The sequence below is a fragment of the Rhinopithecus bieti genome, unplaced genomic scaffold, assembly GCF_001698545.2.
Source record: "Rhinopithecus bieti isolate Rb0 unplaced genomic scaffold, ASM169854v2 scaffold_5191, whole genome shotgun sequence".
In the NCBI taxonomy this organism is placed as follows: Eukaryota; Metazoa; Chordata; class Mammalia; order Primates; family Cercopithecidae; genus Rhinopithecus; species Rhinopithecus bieti.
Window position 1 is genome coordinate 990,376 of NW_016804727.1, and position 20,518 is coordinate 1,010,893.

General features: G+C 40.5%; 1 protein-coding gene across 2 annotated transcripts in view; it reads left to right on the forward strand.

Annotated features, from left to right (window-relative positions):
* CDK6 (cyclin dependent kinase 6) overlaps nt 1-20,518 on the forward strand; it is a 239,117-nt gene that overhangs the window by 167,826 nt on the left and 50,773 nt on the right. For both annotated transcript variants that reach the window (XM_017870303.1, XM_017870304.1), the window contains one exon: nt 3,475-3,584. In XM_017870303.1, coding sequence (XP_017725792.1) covers nt 3,475-3,584 — 110 coding nt within the window. The remainder of the gene's footprint in view (nt 1-3,474; nt 3,585-20,518) is intronic.

Genomic DNA, 20,518 nt, shown 5'->3' on the forward strand with positions numbered 1-20,518 from the left:
CAGTATTGGACACTCGTTTCTTAGCAAAACAATACCTTCTCTTTTGGGAATGACTGGTCTTTGAATGTTGCCCAGTTATCTTTCTAGCAATGACTGCCTTAAAAGGATTGATTTAATAGGTGTTAAACCCTTATTGTTGTGTTTACAGTACTGTGATAGGCATTTACAGATATAAACATAGATTAAGGCAGGGCCATGTCCTCAGGAACAAACCATATTATGAGCTATGTTACAAGGTATGATTTTCAGATAGCAGCAAGTTCAGGGTGGTGCTGGCATCTAGGCTAGGCCTTGTAGGATAGGTGAAATTTACACATGTGGAGAGGAGAAAAAAGAGTTGCCCAGGCTAGGAAAATTATATAAACAAAAGCATGGAGACAAGAGCGGTAGAATATGCTTGCGTAATCTAGTGGTGTTCAAACATAGCCAAAGGTGAGGGTTACTTGAAGAACTTAAAAAAAAATAAGAAAGGACTAGGCACAGTGGCTCATGCCTGTAATTTTAGCACTTTGGGAGGCTGAGGCAGGCGGATTGCCTGAGCTCAGGAGTTCAAGACCAGCCTGGGCAACATGGTGAAACCCCATCTCTACTAAAATACAAAAAAAATTAGCTGGGTGTGGCGGCGTGCGCCTGTAGTCCCAGCTACTCAGGAGGCTGAGGCAGGAGAATTGCTTGAACCTAGGAGGCGGAGGTTGCAGTGAACCAAGATCGTGCCACTGCACTCCAGCCTGGGCAACAGAGCAAGACTCTGTCTCAAAAAGAAAAANAGTATGATTTTGACTCTATACATTTATTTATCATAATAGGTATAACTGACTAAAGTATTGAAAATGAAGACAGCCTTACTAAAGTTTCTTAGGATGGGTAATCAATCAGAAACCAGTTTCTTGCTGAGCACATTGGCTCACACCTGTAATCCCAGTATTCTGGGAGGCCGAGGTGGGCAGATCACCTGAGATCAGGAGTTTGTGACCAGCCTGGCCAACATGGTGAAACCCCATCTCTACAAAAAATACAAAAATATTAGCCAAGTGTGGTGGCATGTGCCTGTAGTCCTAGCTACCTGGGAGGCTGAGACACGAGACTTGCTTAAGCCTGGGAGGCGGAGGTTGCAGTGAGCCAAGATGGCACCATTGCATTCCCATCTTGGCAACAGAGCAAGACCCTGTCTGAAAAGAAAAAAGAAAGAAAGAATATTTTCCTTAGAACAGCTTAAAATAAGGCTGTATGCAGATTCAACTTTTCTTCCTGTGTTGCTAGACTTTATTTTGAATTGAGGTAGAAAGATAAGTGTGTGCCCTCATGATATCTGTGTATTTCTGTCAACCACTCAAGTGGAACCTTATGGACAGTTTGCACCTGCAGTTTTGTTTACAGTGTGTCAGGGAAGCAAAGAAGTGTTCCTCCAGCTAGAAATACTGATAATGCAGAAACAAGTCATGTAACTAAAACTAGACCCCAGTATTGGACACTCGTTTCTTAGCAAAAACAATACCTTCTCTTTTGGGAATGACTGGTCTTTGAATGTTGCCCAGTTATCTTTCTAGCAATGACTGCCTTAAAAGGATTGATTTAATAGGTGTTAAACCCTTATTGTTGTGTTTACAGTACTGTGATAGGCATTTACAGATATAAACATAGATTAAGGCAGGGCCATGTCCTCAGGAACAAACCATATTATGAGCTATGTTACAAGGTATGATTTTCAGATAGCAGCAAGTTCAGGGTGGTGCTAGCATCTAGGCTAGGCCTTGTAGGATAGGTGAAATTTACACATGTGGAGAGGAGAAAAAAGAGTTGCCCAGGCTAGGAAAATTATATAAACAAAAGCATGGAGACAAGAGCGGTAGAATATGCTTGCGTAATCTAGTGGTGTTCAAACATAGCCAAAGGTGAGGGTTACTTGAAGAACTTAAAAAAAAATAAGAAAGGACTAGGCACAGTGGCTCATGCCTGTAATTTTAGCACTTTGGGAGGCTGAGGCAGGCGGATTGCCTGAGCTCAGGAGTTCAAGACCAGCCTGGGCAACATGGTGAAACCCCATCTCTACTAAAATACAAAAAAAATTAGCTGGGTGTGGCGGCGTGCGCCTGTAGTCCCAGCTACTCAGGAGGCTGAGGCAGGAGAATTGCTTGAACCTAGGAGGCGGAGGTTGCAGTGAACCAAGATCGTGCCACTGCACTCCAGCCTGGGCAACAGAGCAAGACTCTGTCTCAAAAAGAAAAAAAAAAAGAAGAAGAGGAAGGAAGGAAAGAGGAAAACTCCAACCTGAAAGTTCAGCCCACAGAAAGTCTAATTCAGTGGCACAAGATAAGACCTATACACCTAAGTTTTTCTAAAACCCCATGGGGATTTTGACGAACAGGCAGGGTTAAGAACCAGTGGTGCAGTATAGATGTGACTAGGATATAAAGGCTATGGAAGTTCTATGGGAGGTGATGCATTGATGTACTGTGGGAGGTGGCATTGATAGAAAGATATGTTGGGGCCAAATGATAACTTGAGTAACATTGTTTCAGTATTGTCAGTTTTGTGTTTTGTTTTTTATTTCTATTATATCACAGCCATCCCTCCATTAGATATCAACCAGTATTACTTAAACAAAACTTGACCCATATGTGAATTCAAAGCAAAATATGTTAGATGAGATATAGAGGGAGAACCTCTCAAGAATATTTTTCCAATTTGATGTTGCCATATAATCACCTAAAGACTTAGAGGGGTCATTTTATTATCACTCATAATCTTGTCAGTTGACCGGACTCAGCTGGCAGTTCTGTTCTGTGTGACATTGTCTGGGACTGCAGTTATATCCAGCAGCCCTGGCACCATCTTCGTGTGTGTGTGTGTGTGTGTGTGTGTGTGTGTATACAGCTTGTGGGGTACAAGTGGTTTTGGGTTACGTGGCTGAATTGTATAGTGATGAAGTCTGAGATTTTAGTGCCCCCATCACCCAAGTAGTGTACATTTTACCCAGTATGTAGTTTTTTCTCCTTCACCCCTTTCTCTACCCTCCCCGTTTCTGAGTCTCCAAAGTCCAAAATCCATTACACCACTCTGTATGCTATCATCTTCCAATTTGCCAATAATGCTGACCTGGGGATTGAGCTGTAATTGTTGCCATCACCTGTTTTCCATGCATTATTTTTTAAAGGCCCCTTAAGGGGGAAAAAAAAAAACAGTTTCTAAGTTTAAAAAAATTTTTTTTGATCTTTGCTTTCTGAAACTCATGTTATTATGCCATCCTAGTTAGACATAGAGTTGGAGGTTGGGACCCAGTTGGTGAAGATGATGTAATTTCCTGGCCCGTCAGTGATGAGTCCTATTTACTTATTGCTTCTATCACAGCATCCTTATATGATTTATAGCAATTCTTTCTGAACTACATCTTGTCATTAAACCACCAGGTTTACTGAGGAGTCTAAGCCCACAACCACCTTCGTCAGTAACACTCGGATCCGCTTGCCATTGCAGGTCGTCACACTGTGGTACAGAGCTCCCGAAGTCTTGCTCCAGTCCAGCTACGCCACCCCCGTGGATCTATGGAGTGTTGGCTGCATATTTGCAGAAATGTTTCGTAGAAAGTAAGAAATACATTTTGTTTCACTCTGCTTTCCTTGAAAAGAGACTGTGGATCTTTGTGAATTTAAGTGGCAGCATGGCATTTCTGTCATTAGGGGTCATGATGGCCAGATCCATCTGCCGCAGGCTACCACTTGCAAGCCTGTCCTGAAAGTTTGTCTTCTCAGTGCTTACAGTGTTGTTTTATATGACTGTAGCTTGCAGCTTCTGGAAACTCTGCCTGGGAAGGAACACCCCACTGTTCTTATAATTTACATTGTTTTATTGGTGATGATAGGACATGGTGAAAATAACACATATTTTGGCATTTTTTTAGTGAAGAAATATCCTCAAAGTGGACTTTATCCATAGGAGGAGAACCAAGACTCTTAAGTATATGAAAACTTTTTTAATGGAATTTTGATTGTGAGAATAGTTGAAAAAAAACAGTATTTAGGCTGAAAAAGAATAAGCAATGGGGATGTCAGTGCAACTTCAGGGCACTTTAAATGCTGCCATGTACAGGAGAGATTAGACATATTCAGGCACTATAGAGGACGGAAACAAGACTAAGGATACAGAAATTACAAACAGAAAGATTTTTGTTAAAAGGGGTAAAAATCTAATGATTAGACAGTTATCTGAAGAGTGGATTGGGGTTTGTGAAAATAGTGAGTTCTCATTGTGTGTCTAAGAAGAGGCTGGACCTCCACACATTGGTGATGTTTCAGCAGCATTTATAGAGTTGGTGCATAGGCTAGATGCCCTCCAACTTCCCTCTGAGAGAGCATGTGATTCGATTGTTTGATTTTCAGGTCACAAGAAATAGCCAAACAATATAATAAATATCTGCCAGGAAAATAATCCATACCTGGGAACTAAGTTCAGCCTAGTCTAAATTAAATAGAGAACCTAATCAAAATCTAATCTCTTTTCTTTTCTATTTTTATTTCCATGGGGAAAAATGAGTTAGGTGAGTTAGGAAATAGTATATTCTCATTGTATCTTTAAAATGTAGCTCCATGGTAGCTCACAAGGAAAAGAACTGGTCAACCATTGCTTGCTTGTTGTTTGGTTGGTTTTAACCAAACAAAGTTTTGTGCATGTAACAGATTTTTGGAACTATTGCTAGTACTCAGCAAATTCATCTGTGGCTCATAAGATGGGAGATCATGGCAAGGAGATCAGAGTAAACAGATGTTTAATGCAGCCGTACCATGTGCCAAGTATAGCGTCAAACCTCTTCCTTTATGCTACCTTTCTTAGTCCTACCAATAAGAGCAAACTGAGATGGAGTGGTACATTTATTTGTCTAACATTAGGCAGCTAAGAAGTAGCAAAGATATGAGTCCAAAGGAAGTCTTGCAAGTTCTGTTCCAGCGTTGCTTTTTTCCCAAGGAGAGGAGGGAAAAAGTAATATTGAATTCAGCTGCAGTGTTTGCCAAACAGGCTCAATTAGTGATTTTGAAAGTGTGGTCCCTGGACCGGGAACCACAGTATCACCAGGCACCTTGCTGGAAATGCAAATTCTCAAGCCCCACCCCAGACCTATTGGTTCAGTAGTTCTTGGGCTGGGATCCAGCAACCTGCATTTTAACAAGTTCTCCGATCCTAATACAACCTCCAGGATACGAACCCCTGGGTTGGATGACAGTATCACCAGGGATGGGCAGTCTTTAAAAGTCTGGCTCCCAGGCCTCTCCCTTGAGATTCTGATTCATTACTGGGCTGGGGCCAGGAATTCTTATTTTATTTTTTTATTTTATTTTTTTATTTTATTTTATTTTATTTTTTTTTTTTTGAGATGGGGCTTGTGCTGTCCCCAGGCTGGAGTGCAGTGGCCGGATCTCAGCTCACTGCAAGCTCCGCCTCCCGGGTTTACGCCATTCTCCTGCCTCAGCCTCCCGAGTAGCTGGGACTACAGGCGCCCGCCACCTCACCCGGCTAGATTTTTTTTGTATTTTTTAGTAGAGACGGGGTTTCACCGTGTTAGCCAGGATGGTCTCGATCTCCTGACCTTGTGATCCGCCCGTCTTGGCCTCCCAAAGTGCTGGGATTACAGGGTTGAGCCACCGCGCCTGGCCTGGAATTCTTATTTTTAAAAGTACCTTCAGCAATTATTTTCATCCAACAAGTGTGGAAGACATCGGGTTAAAGGCTTATGGTTAGAACCAAGAATAATTTACTGTCAATAGAGCAGAGTAGGAGTTAAGACAGTCATTCTCCTTCATCCCAGGAATAACTCAGTACTGCCAAGAGTTGATTAGAGAAATGCTTATTGAAATTATCTTTATGTGTCTAGTATAGTCTCAACTGTAAAGACAGAGTCCTTCAACAATTACAGACTTGGAAACTAGTCATGATTGATGATAAAAGTCAATTTTTTTAAGATGTTAAAAGAAAGATAAAACTTGAGATATGTAGAATTAAGTATTCACTACTAAGGAATTTGCTGTATGTTTAAGTATAGGCAATCTCCATTTGTGGAACAAATTTTATTTTAAAGCGTTAAAAGCATTTTCCACTGAAGTGATAAGTGGTCATTGGATTCCAAGCCTAGTTTGCAGAATCCTCTATGACCTGGAACATATACAACACACCCATTGTGCTAATTCATCAAAATTTTTTCTTCTATGGGAAAATTCATTCTGTGTTCCAATCCAAGACTAGAGGGATACTTATCTCTCCATCTCAGCATTGGGACTGAGAAGTGGGACTCAAATATTGGAGGCTCAGGAGAGAGCTCCTTTGATGATAGTGGCAACAGTCTGCTTCAGTTTGCTGGAAAAGTGAGACATTGGGTAGAGATCCTTTGGCACTTCAGATGTGCACATAAGAAAGTACCCTTTCTCCAGAAGCCTTGCACAAAAATAGTAAGTTGAGAAATAATTACTTGAAGGAGGAAGCAGTATCAGAAACCAGGTCCATATGCCTTTAAGGCTGAAAGGAGAGTGAATCCAGGCCAATCACACCATCCCTCCTAGGGTTGGTACCCTGTGTCCTTGGTATTTCCTATGATACCCCCCAGATATCCATGTGTCATGCTTCTTACTTATGCCAGATGAGTTCTGGAGTCCATCACCAGCTTGACCTGGTTCTGACTTGACTCCTGATTCAGTATTGACCCAGTTGAGACTTCCCAAGCCATGGGCTCTTAAAGCAGACTCATTCATTGCTTTAGGCTAATCCTGAATCAGGGAATCCTAGCATTTTTAATTTTTTGTAGAGATGGGAGTCTCACTGTGCTGCCTTGGTTGGTCTTGAACTTCTAAACTCTGGGTACCCACTTGATGCTAAGGCGGTAATTACCAAATTTTGTCCTTTCTTTATCACCTTAATTGTTTTTGCCATATTCTTATGAGACTGGTACTATTATTTACTTAGGTTTTTTTTGCTGCTCTCTTATCAGTTTACTTTTTTATTTAGCCTCATCCTAAACAAAAGTACAGTCATGTGTTGCTTAACGACAGGGTGATGTTCTGAGAAATTCATTGTTAGGCAGTTTTGTTATTTTGCGAACATTGTAGGGTGTACTTACACAAACCTAGATGATATAGCCTACTACGCACCTAGGTTATATGGTTTAGCTTATTGATCTTAGGCTGCCAATCTGTATGACGTATTATTGTACGGACTGCCATAGGCAGTTGTAACACAATGGTAAGTATTTGTGTATCTAAATATAGAAAAGATACAGCAGAAATATGGTATAAAAGATAAAAAATGATATACCTATATAGAATGCTTATCATGAATAAGGCTTGCAGGACTGGAAGTTGCTCTGAGTGAGTCAGTAAGTGAGTGGTGAGTGAATTGAAGGCCTAGGACATTACTGTACACTACTGTAGACTTTATAAACACTGTACACTTCGGCTACACTAAATTTATCTAAAAATATTTTTCTTTCTTCAATAATAACTTAACCTTGGCTTACTGTAACATTTTACTTTATAAACTTTTAAATTTTTTGGCCGGGTGCAGTAGCTCACGCCTGTAATCCCAGCACTTTGGGAGGCTGAAGCAGATGGATTGCATGAGCTCAGGAGTTCGAGACCAGCCTGGGTAACATGATGAAACCCTGTCTTTACAAAAAAGACAAAAATTAACTGGACATGGTGGTGCGTGCCTGTAGTTCCAGTTACTTGGAAGACTGAGTTGGGAGGATCGCTTGAGCCCGAAAGAAGCAGAGGTTGCAGTGAGCCAAAATCACACCACTGCACTCCAGCCTGGGCAACAGAAGGAGACCCTGTCTCAAAAAAAAAAAAAAAATTAAATTAAATTTTTTAACTTTTTGATTCTTTTGTAATAACACACACAAGCAAGCTTGCTTAAAACACAAGCAAGCCAGATGCAGTGGCTCACTGTAACCCAACACTTTGGGAAACCAAGGCAGGAGGATCACTTGAGTTTAGAAGTTCAAGACCAACCAGGGCAGCATAGTGAGACCCCCATCTCTACAAAAAAAATAAATAATTAGCTGAGCATGGTAGCATACATCTGTAGTACTAACTACTCAGGAGGCTGAGGTGGGAGGACCACTGGAGCCCAGGAGTTCAAGATTACAGTGAGCTAGGATCATGCCACTACACCCTAGCCTACATAACCCTGTGTCTAAAAAAATAAATAAACAAAAAATAAAGAAACACAAACACATTATACATCTATACAAAATATTTTCTTTATATCATTCTATGAGCTTTATAATTTGTAATTTTTTTATTTTTTTACTTTTTAAACTCTTTTGTTAAAAACTGAGAAACATACAGATTAGCCCAGACCTACACAGAATCAGGATGGTCAACATCACTATCTTGCTCCTCCACTTCTTGTCCCACTGGGAGGTCTTCAGGGGCAATAACATGCATGGAACTGTCATCCCCTATGATAACAATGCCTTCTTCTAGGATACCTCATGAAGGGCCTGGCTGAGACTGTTGTACAGTTAACTCTCTTTTTATAAGTAGTAGTACACTCTAAAATAATGATAAAAGCATAATATAGTAAATACATAAACCAGTAACATAGTCTTGTATTAGCAAACATTATGTACTGTTTATAAGTATATGTGCTATACTTTAATATGACTGGCAGCGCAATAGGTTTGTTTATACCAGCATCACCACAAACGTGTGAGGTGAGTAATGCGCTGCACTACAACAACGTTAAGATGGCTATGATGTCACTAGGAGATAGGAATCATTCAGCTTCATTATAATCTTTTAGGACCACCCTCACATATGTGGTTCATTCATTGTTGACCAAAACGTTATTATGAGGGTCATGGCTGTATAGAAAAATCAGAGATTTGACCAGTTATTTATTTGTCTGATACACATTAGAATAAATATATAACCATTAAAATTATTAAGGAATTTCATGCATGTTTATCCCCTGAACCATCTCACATGTCACCAGCAGTAATATGTCACATGTTGGAAACCCTATAACAAGTGTTCCATTCAGTCTACAAATAACTTATGGAGTGACTACTATATGCCAGGCCCACTTCTCGAGGGGTGACTTAAATCCTAGTAGAGAAAAGATTCACTAACTGCACAATTAGTTAATTAACCAGAGCTGGGATAAATGTTGTGAAGAAGTATAGAATACTGTGAGTGGGTATAATGACAAGTCTGTTTTTGAAGAGGAAAGATTTCTCAGTGGAAGGCCAGAAGTCGGGATTAACCTTCTTTAGAGGTCACACCCTAGTTGTTTATTTAAAATCTTTGAGGAATAATCATGTATGCGTCAGCCAGGTTCACCATCCTCCATAACCTAGGGAGAAGAAAACAAGCAAAGGGAGTTACCGTTTGTCATGTGACAGGCCCTTGCCTTGGCAGTTGGGGGTTGGGGGCACCTTCGTGTGCATTATCTGCTTAAACCCCTATTCTGAAGACTTTTCTCCAGAGCTTACAGATAATGAACTATAAGCCTTCCACAAGGAGGGTGAATAACTTGCCCGTGGGCATACAACAATTAAATGACAGAGCCAAAGCTTCATGTCTGCCTGACTCCATCGCCTTTGATTTTTCTACTCTGCTGGGTTTCTGCCATTGCTGTTGTTTGACCTACTGGCCATATTTTTTTCTGGAATGTTTTGTGTATTACTATGATAGAGCAGCAATGATATTTTAGAGTGGTCAAGAAGCAAATCACACATTTATTTAATAGCTTTGATTTAGAATCTCTACTGTATTAGAAAGGTTGGCCAATTCTCTGTCATATTATTAAGAGGTGCATGTCTTTTATTCAAAAATGAAATGCCTAGGAAATATAAACTCAGTAAAGAGAGTCATAGGGCAAATGGTCGACAAAGAGCCAGAGAGTTTAAATATCATCTGTCACTGTTACCTGGGTTTAGTAACTGCCCACACTGACCCACAGAAGCATTCTACAAAATGGGTAAGAGCTATATTTTTTATCTTTCTCCTTTAATTCTTCATCTGTAGTAACTCATCCTTACTCCACATTGAATTGTATTTTAATACTTAAAAAAAAATTGTTATAAATTTGGTTAGTGGCCAACTAGTCAGCTTAAAGGATGAGATTGGATGGATGGGATGGATGGATGGATGGATGATCAGATGATTGTGATAGATTTATTTTTAACTCTACAGCAAAATAAATTCACAATGTTCACTCCCCAGGTGTCTATTGGTTGCCTTGTGATCCTAGTTAGAACTATTGTCTGTAGTCTGAAAGTTACGGGGTTTTCCAGGTTACAGCGAAGTCACATAAAATGCACATTTAGAAAATAAAACATGCGGCCAGGCTCGGTGGCTCACGCCTGTAATCCCAGCACTTTGGGAGGCCGAGGCGGGTGGATCACGAGGTCAGGAGATCGAGACCATCCTGGCTAACACAGTGAAATCCCGTCTCTATTAAAAACACAAAAAATTAGCTGAGCGTGGTGGCATGCGCCTGTAGTCCCACCTACTTGGGAGGTTGAGGCAGGAGAATCGCTTGAACTGGGGAGGTGAAGGTTGCAGTGAGCTGAGATCGTGCCACTGCACTCCAGCCTGGGCGAAAGAGTGAGACTCAGTCTCAAAAAAAAAAAAAAGAAAGAAAAAAGAAAATAAAACATGATTCTTTGAATACAAAGATTGTGGCAAGCAGATAATAATTCTTAGAAGTTCTGAGTTGCCAGCTCTGCCAATCCCTAGCTAAGAAATGCCAAATGCCACCAGGAAGAATATGACAAATAGAGTTACTGTTAGAAGGAGACAAACAAGGCTTCATGATTGGTCATATATTGCCTCTTGTCTGGTGGCCTCTCTAGGGTTGTCGTCATTGATTTCTGTGAATTAAACACCAGTAGCTGAGAAACTGACAGTGAAACTGTCCTTTGTGGGTCAGTGGTCAGTGAGCAAATGTCTTTAAAATGTCACTAACTGCTTTGCCAATTTTCCTATTGGTTACTGTGTTGGTGCCTCCCCATAGTTGAGCACCCCCCAGTGACATCCAGGAAATGAGATCCTTCACAAGCTGAACTGAACACCAAGGCACCAGAAGGCACGCCCTAGCCTGTGAGAAGAACCCCATCATTTCAGGTTAGGTCAAAATACGTGCATGGAAACCAGGGCACTCTAGACTTTCAGATTTCTTACCCTCTTGTTGGACATTTTCCTAGATTCTCTTTTTTTGTTTTTCTTCTTCCTTTAAAGAACCAGCCAAATGGGAAGATCTCTTTAAAAGCATTTTATGAGTAAGGAAATATCCAAGATGGTACCCAGGAAAAGATCCAATTTTGGTTGAGTAATGCAAACAAGGTGGTTCTAAGTAAGAGCAAATTAATACTTTTGTGATGTTATTAATATTGATTTTTTTAATTCTTTTTTTTTTTTTTTTTTTTTGGAGACAGAGTCTCGCTCTCTCTTGCCCAGGCTGGAGTGCAGTGGCACAATCTCAGCTCACTGCAACCTCCACCTCCTGGGTTCAAGCAATTCTCCTGCCTCAGCCTCCTGAGTAGCTGGGACTACAGGCACATGCCACCACGCCTGGCTAATTTTTTGTATTTTAATAGAGACAGGGTTTCACTGTTGTTTCCCAGGCTGGTCTCGAGCTCCTGAGCTCAGGCAGTCTGCCTGCCTTGGCCTCCCAAAAGTACTAGGATTACAGGCATGAGCCAGCGTGCCTGGCCTGATTTTTAAAATTCGTAATGTGTATTTTAACATGAATTTGAAAAATATACTTGTTTTCATGGCATGTATTGAGAAGCCACCACCAGACCTGGTGTTTTCCTGTGAGGGCATCTCTTGGTCCTCCACCTTCCCACTCCAGGGCCCCTCCATTCTCACATCCTAGGTCTGCCTGTTCTGTGGTCTTTACCACAAACCAGATTTTATTGGCTTAGTCTTCTTCTAACCATTCTATCACATATCGTATACCACTCTACCATTCTTCCCTCTTACTTCCCAAGCCATTGCTTTGCTCTTACTGACAACTACTGGTTTATTACTTCCTCCCGTGTTCCCATCCCTGTTCTTAGCAGCCAATACCTCCCCTCTCTGTCTACTTCTGTTACTCCTTTCAAATCTGACTTTCGGAATCCTCGTCACATAGGCAGAAGTTCCTCTCTTCCCCAAATTTTTACTCACAATCTTCTTCAAGGTAACTAAAACCAGGCCTTTTTCTGTAGGTGCTCTATCCCTTCAAGAAGGGAATTGCAGTGTTTTTACCTCTCTGCTTCTTGGGGCACAATTCTGCCAAAGCCTCTCAACTTCTCTTTGCAATCCTCTTACACTCCTGTCTCCCCAGTCCTAATGGCATGACCTGGAGATTTTCAGGACCCATGGTTTTTAAGCAAAGAGTAGCTACAGAGTTAGAGTAAATGTTACTGATGGAAGTGTTTTGCACACAAAAGCCTCTCAACTTCTCTTTGCAATCCTCTTACACTCCTGTCTCCCTAGTCCTAATGGCATGACCTGGAGATTTTCAGGACCCATGGTTTTTAAGCAAAGAGTAGCTACAGAGTTAGAGTAAATGTTACTGATGGAAGTGTTTTGCACATACATGGAGACAGAGCAGTTTGAGGATCTTGATTGACTCAGCAGCTGCATCACTCATCTTGCACTCTCCCTGTCCCCCAGCCTATACGCAAGCATTTAGTGACCCCTGTGAGAATTAATGTTTTCTTCTCCCTTCTCACAACACTGTACATTAGGGACGTCATCATCTAAATGTTCCACCACTGAAAAGTAAACTCTACTTAGAGACAGAAATAAGAGCAACTAGAGCACACATGCTCATTTAGCACTTGCATCTAGGCTTTTGGTGGGCATGTTTCCTCCCCTCCAGCTCCCCTCCTTTGGTCTGAGACCCACTTCCATGCTAGGATTCCCTTCTCTTCCCACCCCCACAATCCTTAAGCCCCAACCGACTTCCACACTCCCAACCCAACATTCAGCCCCATCTCCAGTTAATTAAGATGAGTGAAGCCCTCAAAGTGAGCTCCTTTTCTCTTCCAGTTCAAAAATCTCTCTTTATCTTCACCTTCTCCTTCCTTCCCTCCAGTTTCTGAGAAGGATGCATTCTCCCTGCTTACAAGGCAGATCTTCCTCAATCCTTGCTCTTGTTCCTACCCTGCTTTTAGGTTCTCACTTCATCCATCATCCCTTTCTGACTTGCCTCGTACGGGTCAAATCATGCCCTTGTCTCTCCATTCTGGAAAGGATTCTCATTCCCCTTTGTATTCCTCCAGTCTTTCTCCTTCCCTTCATGCCCAAACTGCTTGAAAGAATGGTGTCTCTACATATAGCCTCCACTTCTTCTTCACTTGCTCATTTTTTCATCCTTCGAATCATAAAAATAATAGATGACATTTATTGCACACTTACTGTGAGCCAAGCTCTGTACAGTTGACCCTTGAAAAACATAGGTTTGAACTGCACAGGTCCGCTTATATACCGATTATTTTCAGTAAAAGTTACACCAAGTGTGCTTGCCTCTCTTATCTCCCTTTCCACCACCTCCACCTCTTCCACCTCTGCCACCAGCGAGACAACAAGACCAACCCCTCTTCTTCCCCTTTACCCTCAGCCTATTTAATGTGAAGATGAGGAAGATGAAGACCCTTATAATGGTCCACTTCCACTTAATGAATAGTAAATATATTTTCTCATTCTCATGATTTTCTTAATAACATTTCTTTTCTCTGGCTTACTTTATTATAAGAATACAGGGCATAATACATACAACATACCAAATATGTGTTAATCAGCTGTTCGCTATTGGTAAGGTTTCCAGTCAATAGTAGACTATTAGTAGTTAAGTCTTAGGGGAGTCAAAAGTTATACATGGACTTTTGACTGCACAGGGGATCAGCACCCTTAATCCCCATGTTTTTTGAGGGTCACCTATATTTGGTGCTTTAAAATACACCATTTCATTTTAATCTCAGAATAACTTTATAAGGAGTACTGTTGTCATCCCCATTTTACAGGTAAGAAAACTGAGACCCAAGAAGAGGCTTTGAACCAGGGTTATTTGACTTCAGAGTCCTCCTGACACTTGCTGTATTAGAGGTTTATGGTGACCTCTTCATCATTGCATCCAGGGGCCTCCTCTCCATTCTTATCTCACATGATGTCTGCAGCATTTGAATCTTGTGGCCACTCACTCCATGAAAGCCTCCCTGTCCTCACTGTTTGTGAAAAGAACACTGCTGGGTGCCTCTGCCCATATCCCCTTTCCTGGCTCTTCATCTCCCTTCTCCCAAACCTAGGTGTTTACAAAGAGTTCTATCTAGATAAGATGCAGATGACCCTCAGATGGGCTCCAGGGCCAAATCGCAGTTTCTTAATGGACTGACTCTTCCACCAACCACCTCACAGATACCCTTTCTTCACTGAACCCATCAAACCAGCTTCTCTACCTTCCCTTTTTCCTTTAATGTAACCCTCATCCCACAGCCCCCCAGCTGGGTTCTCAGAGTCACCCTGGAATCATCTTCATCCTTCTGTATCCAAGTCCTGTGGATTCTGTTTCCATGGGACCCCTCCAATCTGGCCCATTTCCATCATGACCTGCATCTCACTAATTGAGGCTGCCTTTAACAGTCACCCAGTAACCTGTCAATATGTCTCCATGTTTCCTGCCCCTTTGTGTATTTATGATAAATTAATATTCTTACTATCACCCTTTTCAAAACCTTGGCAAGACTGGTGTAGGATCCTTGGCTCTCAAGACCTTTTGAAAGAAGGCTTCAACTCTATTCTGGCCGTGGCATATATTATTCTCCAAGATGTAACTATTAGTGAAAGAAACCTACCTTTTGGCCCCAAAACATGCCTCAAGGTTTTTCTCCTTAGAACCTTTGCTGTTCTCTTGTCCTGGGTGCCCAGCTGCCTCTGTCATCTTTCAAAGGTAAATCTAGAAGCTGCTTCTTTAACAAAGAGGCCTGAAGCACTGTGTCCCACCCCAGTAGCCGCATAGCGTCGTGTCTGTACCTGTGTCAGAGCACTTTCCTAAGCCACTGTCTTTCCATGCACACAGGTTGTCCACTGTAGCTGCAGCAATGATGTAATGCAGAGCACGGTGTTTCTTAGGAATCAGACATCTGAGAATGGGTTCCAACCCTGCTCCTACCAGCTTTGCCACTGAAGGCAAACCATCAACCTCTGGAGCTTAGCGTCTTTACCTGTAAAATGGAGAGGCTGGAATACCACATCCATGGAATTCAAACTGTGCTTCAGAGTTCTTAGATCCCCCTCCTATGCATAGTCCAGAGAGTTCTCAGCCCTTCTTGTTCCCACATTCACCTTTAATCAGAGTATCTTGCTTTCATCTTTTTTCTCTGTTGGGCTTCAGAGATTTAAAAGGGCTGTAAAACACTGGAATGGATGATGCCCAAGATTCACTGCAACTCTGGTATTCTTTGCTTCCAGAGAAAACCATATCTTGGTCATTTCTGAAACTCTTACTATGTCTAATATGGCTAATGTTAATATGGAAGTATAAAACGTGAATATTGTCTTTCCTGTACTCCCCTCCAAACTCCCAAAGATATCCCCCTGGATATACTTCCACTTCTTCCTTATTATGAATTCAAAAGTGTGTATGTGTGTGTGTCTGTATCTGTGTCTGTGTGTGTGTGTGTCATGCCTACTTCTCTACCCTGCTGTTCCTTTTTCTGAACATTTGCATTGCCATGTAGAATATCTATAAAAGTGTAAACCAGCTCGTCTGGGAGAAATGTAATATGAGCCACAAATGTATTTTTGAGTTTTCTGGTAGCCACATTTTAAGAGGTAAAAAGAAACAAGTTGAATTACTTTTAATAATATATTTTATTTACCACGGTACATCCAAAATATTATCATTTCAACATGTAATGATTATAAATATATGGATGAATGAGATATTTTTACATTCTTTCTTTTTACTAAACTGTTCAAACTCCAATGTGTGTTTTACACTTATAGCACATCTCAGTTCAGACTTTTTTTTTTCAGACAGTTCAAGTGCTCAGTAGCCACATGTACTGATTGGACAATGCAGGTCTAAGTCATCAAATAAAAGGATAAATTAAAGAAGAAACAGAGACGACTTGCCATTTATTGGGAAGAGGGGAGAAAATAAGTCAGTGCCCTTCTCATTGAAGTCTCATTCTTCTGTGTCCCACATTGTCTTCTTTTCTGGTTTGTGTAGGGGCTATAGACGTTGGAGCCCTTGCATGTCAAACCAGCCAAGCTGAGATTGATGCAGCTGCCTGGCCTTCCTCTGACTTAATGGTGCTTGAGCTCCAACTTGCAAGTATAAAGTGTTTTTCGACACTGGTGGATCATCCCTAGTATGTCCTTACTTTAAAAAATGCTTGCACCTGGGGAGCCTCATTATCTCTGTGATCTTTCACTCCATGTGCCACTTAAAGAAACAAAAATTGCTGTAGAAAGGATCAAAGTAGGAGATTTCCGTGCCTGTTAGTTTTATTTAATTGAAAAAAAAAATTAAACGAAAAAGGAAAATAACATAGTCTGGTTGTAAAAACACCTAATGTTAATACAGAAGTATAAAATGTGAACATTGTCTTTCCTGCATTCCCCTCCAAAACTCCCAAAGACATTCCCTTCGATATACTTCCAGATCTTCCTTGTTACAAATTCAAGAGAGAGAGAGAGCATTTATAAATGCATAAAATACATAGGTACACATGCACATCTGTAAATTTCTCTCACAGAAATGGACTTACCCAATACTCTTCTGTACATTGCTTATTTGCTTTATTTTATTGTAATATGTCAGTACCTAGAGATTTAACTCATTTTTAAACAGATTAATAACTGTCAGTTCATTTATTTCATACTTTAATTTCCTCTTGATAGACATTTAGGGTGTTTTTTGGTCAAAAAAAGACAAACAATAATTACTGCAAACAGTGTTGTAGTAAAATCTTTGTGCTTATTTTATGGAGCATTCATCCAGGTATTTCTGTACAGTAAATTCCAGAAGTGAAATTACAGGGTCAAATGACATGCAGATTTTTTAAATTCTGCTAGCTAAACCAAATTACCCTGCAAAAAGGTTCAACTAAACTCTGTTTTTAGCTTGAGGTGGGAGGTAGGATTGAGATTCTCAAAGATGAAGAAAGGTTGTCAAGAGTAAAGCAAGACAAGAACTCTTATGTAAGCCTTACTACCTCTTCTACCACTACATTAAAATAACATCAAGTGGAGGTTGGACATGGTACCTTACATCTGTAATCCTAGCACTTTGGATTCTCCAAAACAGGAGAATCACTTGAGCTCAGGAGTTCGAGACCAGTCTGGGCAACATGGTGAGACCCTGTCTCTATGAAAAATTTTATAACAAAGATCAGCTGGGCATAGTGATGTGCTTCTGTACTCCCAACTACTCAGAGGCTGAGGCAGGAGGATCACTTGAGCCTGGGAGATGGAGTCTGCAGTGAGCTATGATTGCACGACTATACTCCAGGCTGGGCAACAGAATGAGACTGTGTCAAAAATAAGTGGAAAACATAAGTGAATATGGTAATTTTATAAAACTTTTGTTAAGCTTGATTTGATGCATAAGAGACGTCTTTCAACTGTAAAATTCACTGTGGGTTTCCTTTTTATCAGTTGGGTAGTGATAGGGAAGGAATCAACCTCATTTTGTCAGTTAAAAAAAAATTATCTCTGATCACGTCCCAAGCAGTTTTTCAGACCAGTTTTTTTCCAGTGCATGGGCAGTTCAAAGAGTATTCTACAGAATTTCATAAGTGCCTAGGCTTGAAGAATAATGTATGTTGAGCTCTGATATCCCTTCCAGGCAGAATTTGGGTCCTTCATGTCATTTTTCCTTCTTAGTCACCAGCGCTCATGCATCATTACTTTGGATGCCTTCTAGGTCTACTCCTTGGAATAACTCTAGAAGCTTTTCCATCAGCCACTTACAATAGGAAAATAATCAAACTAGTAGTTTCAAGTCTACCTGGTCATAAAGTCTCAGGTCTACATGGTCACATCTTTCAACCACTGAGTCAGATGAAAATATCAGCTTGAGGCAAGAAGCCACCCACTTTTGATTATAAAACACAGAGACAGTCGCTATTTTATACATTGAAAGCTGATTCTTTTTTTTTAAGAGAAAAACACACAAATTTATTTAATATGTTTTATGTGACATGAGGGTCTTCAGAAATGAAGACCCAAAGAAACAGAGACAACTGTGCATTTTTATAGACAGTCATGCAGAAGTATGACCAGAAGACCAAGGGCATGATCTAATGGTTATAAACTGGAGGAAACCTGGCAAGGCCTGCTTGTTCAGAAACATTCTGTGTCCCCAGGTCTTCAGAGATACGAATGCTCCTTTCCTTCAGGTGTAGGATGGGCACCTCTGGAATGAAAGTTTTGTGACCAACTCTAAAGGAAAGTTAGAGAATCCTTTTGTGTCCTGGATGGAAAGTCAGTTCTTACCAGTCTAATCTTTAGTCAGTGGCAAACTTACCATCCTATTTTTCTCATGAGCAGGAGGTACTTCATAGTCCTACAAAATAAAAAGAACCACACCTGCACAAAATTATTCTAGCTGGGGCTTGGACCTCCAATCTGGGTTGAGTCTGGCCTTGGTAACTCCTTTAAAGCGTGGTGTAACATTTACATTTGTTTTATAGTGTTTATGCACATTTACTAGACAATAATAAATATAGTAAATAATTTCAGGTAAATGTAAATTGCTGGGATTTTATTGTATGCCTACATAATTGCTCACCAAACACAACCAAGGTGCTAAATTACAAAAAATAGTAAGATGTATCAAAAGATTCTACTAGATCTTATACTGAAATGATAGGTGGTAGTGACAATCCAGGTAACTCCATATGGGCCCTTGCTGTGTAGTGGTCTGTGGCTGTCTGATCCCCTTGCTCTATTGTTTTGTACTGAAGGTCTACCTCCCATCTGGTGTTCCTGTGGTGGCTGAAGGAGTTGGTGTCAGATAAGACCTAGCACTTAGTTTAACATTTGGTTTGGATATATTCCTATAGAAATAAAAGATATTACCTAGCTTCTTTTATTCCCTCCATTTATCTTCTTTCTCTTCTTCCCTCCCTCCACACTCCTCTTCTCCTCCTTCTCTTCCTTCTCTTTCCCTCTCTCCCTTTGTCCTTCTCTGCCTCCCACTTTAACCACAGGAAATATAGAACATTCAGCATGGTCTTTCTCATTAACCTTCTCTGGAAATACATGATAGAATTGGGTTTGCAATTTATTGCTCCAGTTTTGCTTGCCAAATTAAATTTACAGGTATTAGAATTTACTCATAGACAGGATTGTTTAAGAGTTGTTAGCTGCTTAGGAGCGTGTGCATATGTGCATATGCACATACATGCACTTTTATAACAGGAGAAAGAAAGGTGTGACAGAGACAACTGTAGACATATGGATTGTACTTACTTGCTAATTGAAACATTGCAAGGGACAATTCAAGATGGCAGATTTCTAGTGGAGATTAGATTTTACCATGAACTGAACTGTATACTACCAGCTCTTCTCTTATCACTGGCACAGAGTTTGCTGGACATTCCCAATCTAAAACTTGGGAGGAGATCCAATACTTTTGAAGTCGGGCAACAAGAGCCTGCCAAATGTGTTTGCACTGTGTTGCCCAACCATTTAATTTGTAATAATTTGACATGCTAATATTTTGATATTCAGAAGTAATTTGGAAGCCAATTGCTTTATCTGTTTTGCTTATCAGAGCCATATTGAATTCTCTAGGCATCAGCATGCAGTAAACTTTTTTCAAAGGCACTCTGTTAGGTGGCATACAGCCCTGATTAAAAACAGCACTGAACTTAGTACTTAGACATGTTTCATTTTTTTCTCTAACCTAATACCTTTTTTACAGATTGCATATTAACAGCTTATTTTTGCATTTACCTCTGTAAACCCTCAATAAAAATTTATTTAAAATATTAGGAGCTTTTAGTTTAAAATGATACCTACTGGCCCCCCAAAACATCCAGCATTTAAAAAACTAAGACTGGCAGTGAAATAATTATCAAAATTATAGGAAGAATTTTCATTTAGCCAGAACTGAATTGAAAAATCCATTTGGTGGCCAGGTGCAATGGCTCACACCTATAGTCCCAGCACTTTGGGAGACCAAGGTGGACAGATCGCTTTGAGTCCAGGAGTTTTGAGAGCAGCCTTGGGCAACATTTTTAGGGAGACCCTGTCTCTTTACAAAAAAAAAACAAAAAAAAGATCCAGGCTGGTGGCACATGCCGTAGCCCCCAGCTCCTTGGGAGGCTTTGAAGTTGGGAGAATTTGCTTGACACTGGGAGATTGGCGAGGCTTGCAGTGAGCCATGATTTGCAACCATTGCGCATCAGCCCTGGGGATTTTTTCTGACAGCTTTTTTTCTGCTTCAGGAAAAAAAAAAAAATTATATCTATTATAATATTATATATTATATACTATATATATATATACAACACACACACACACACACA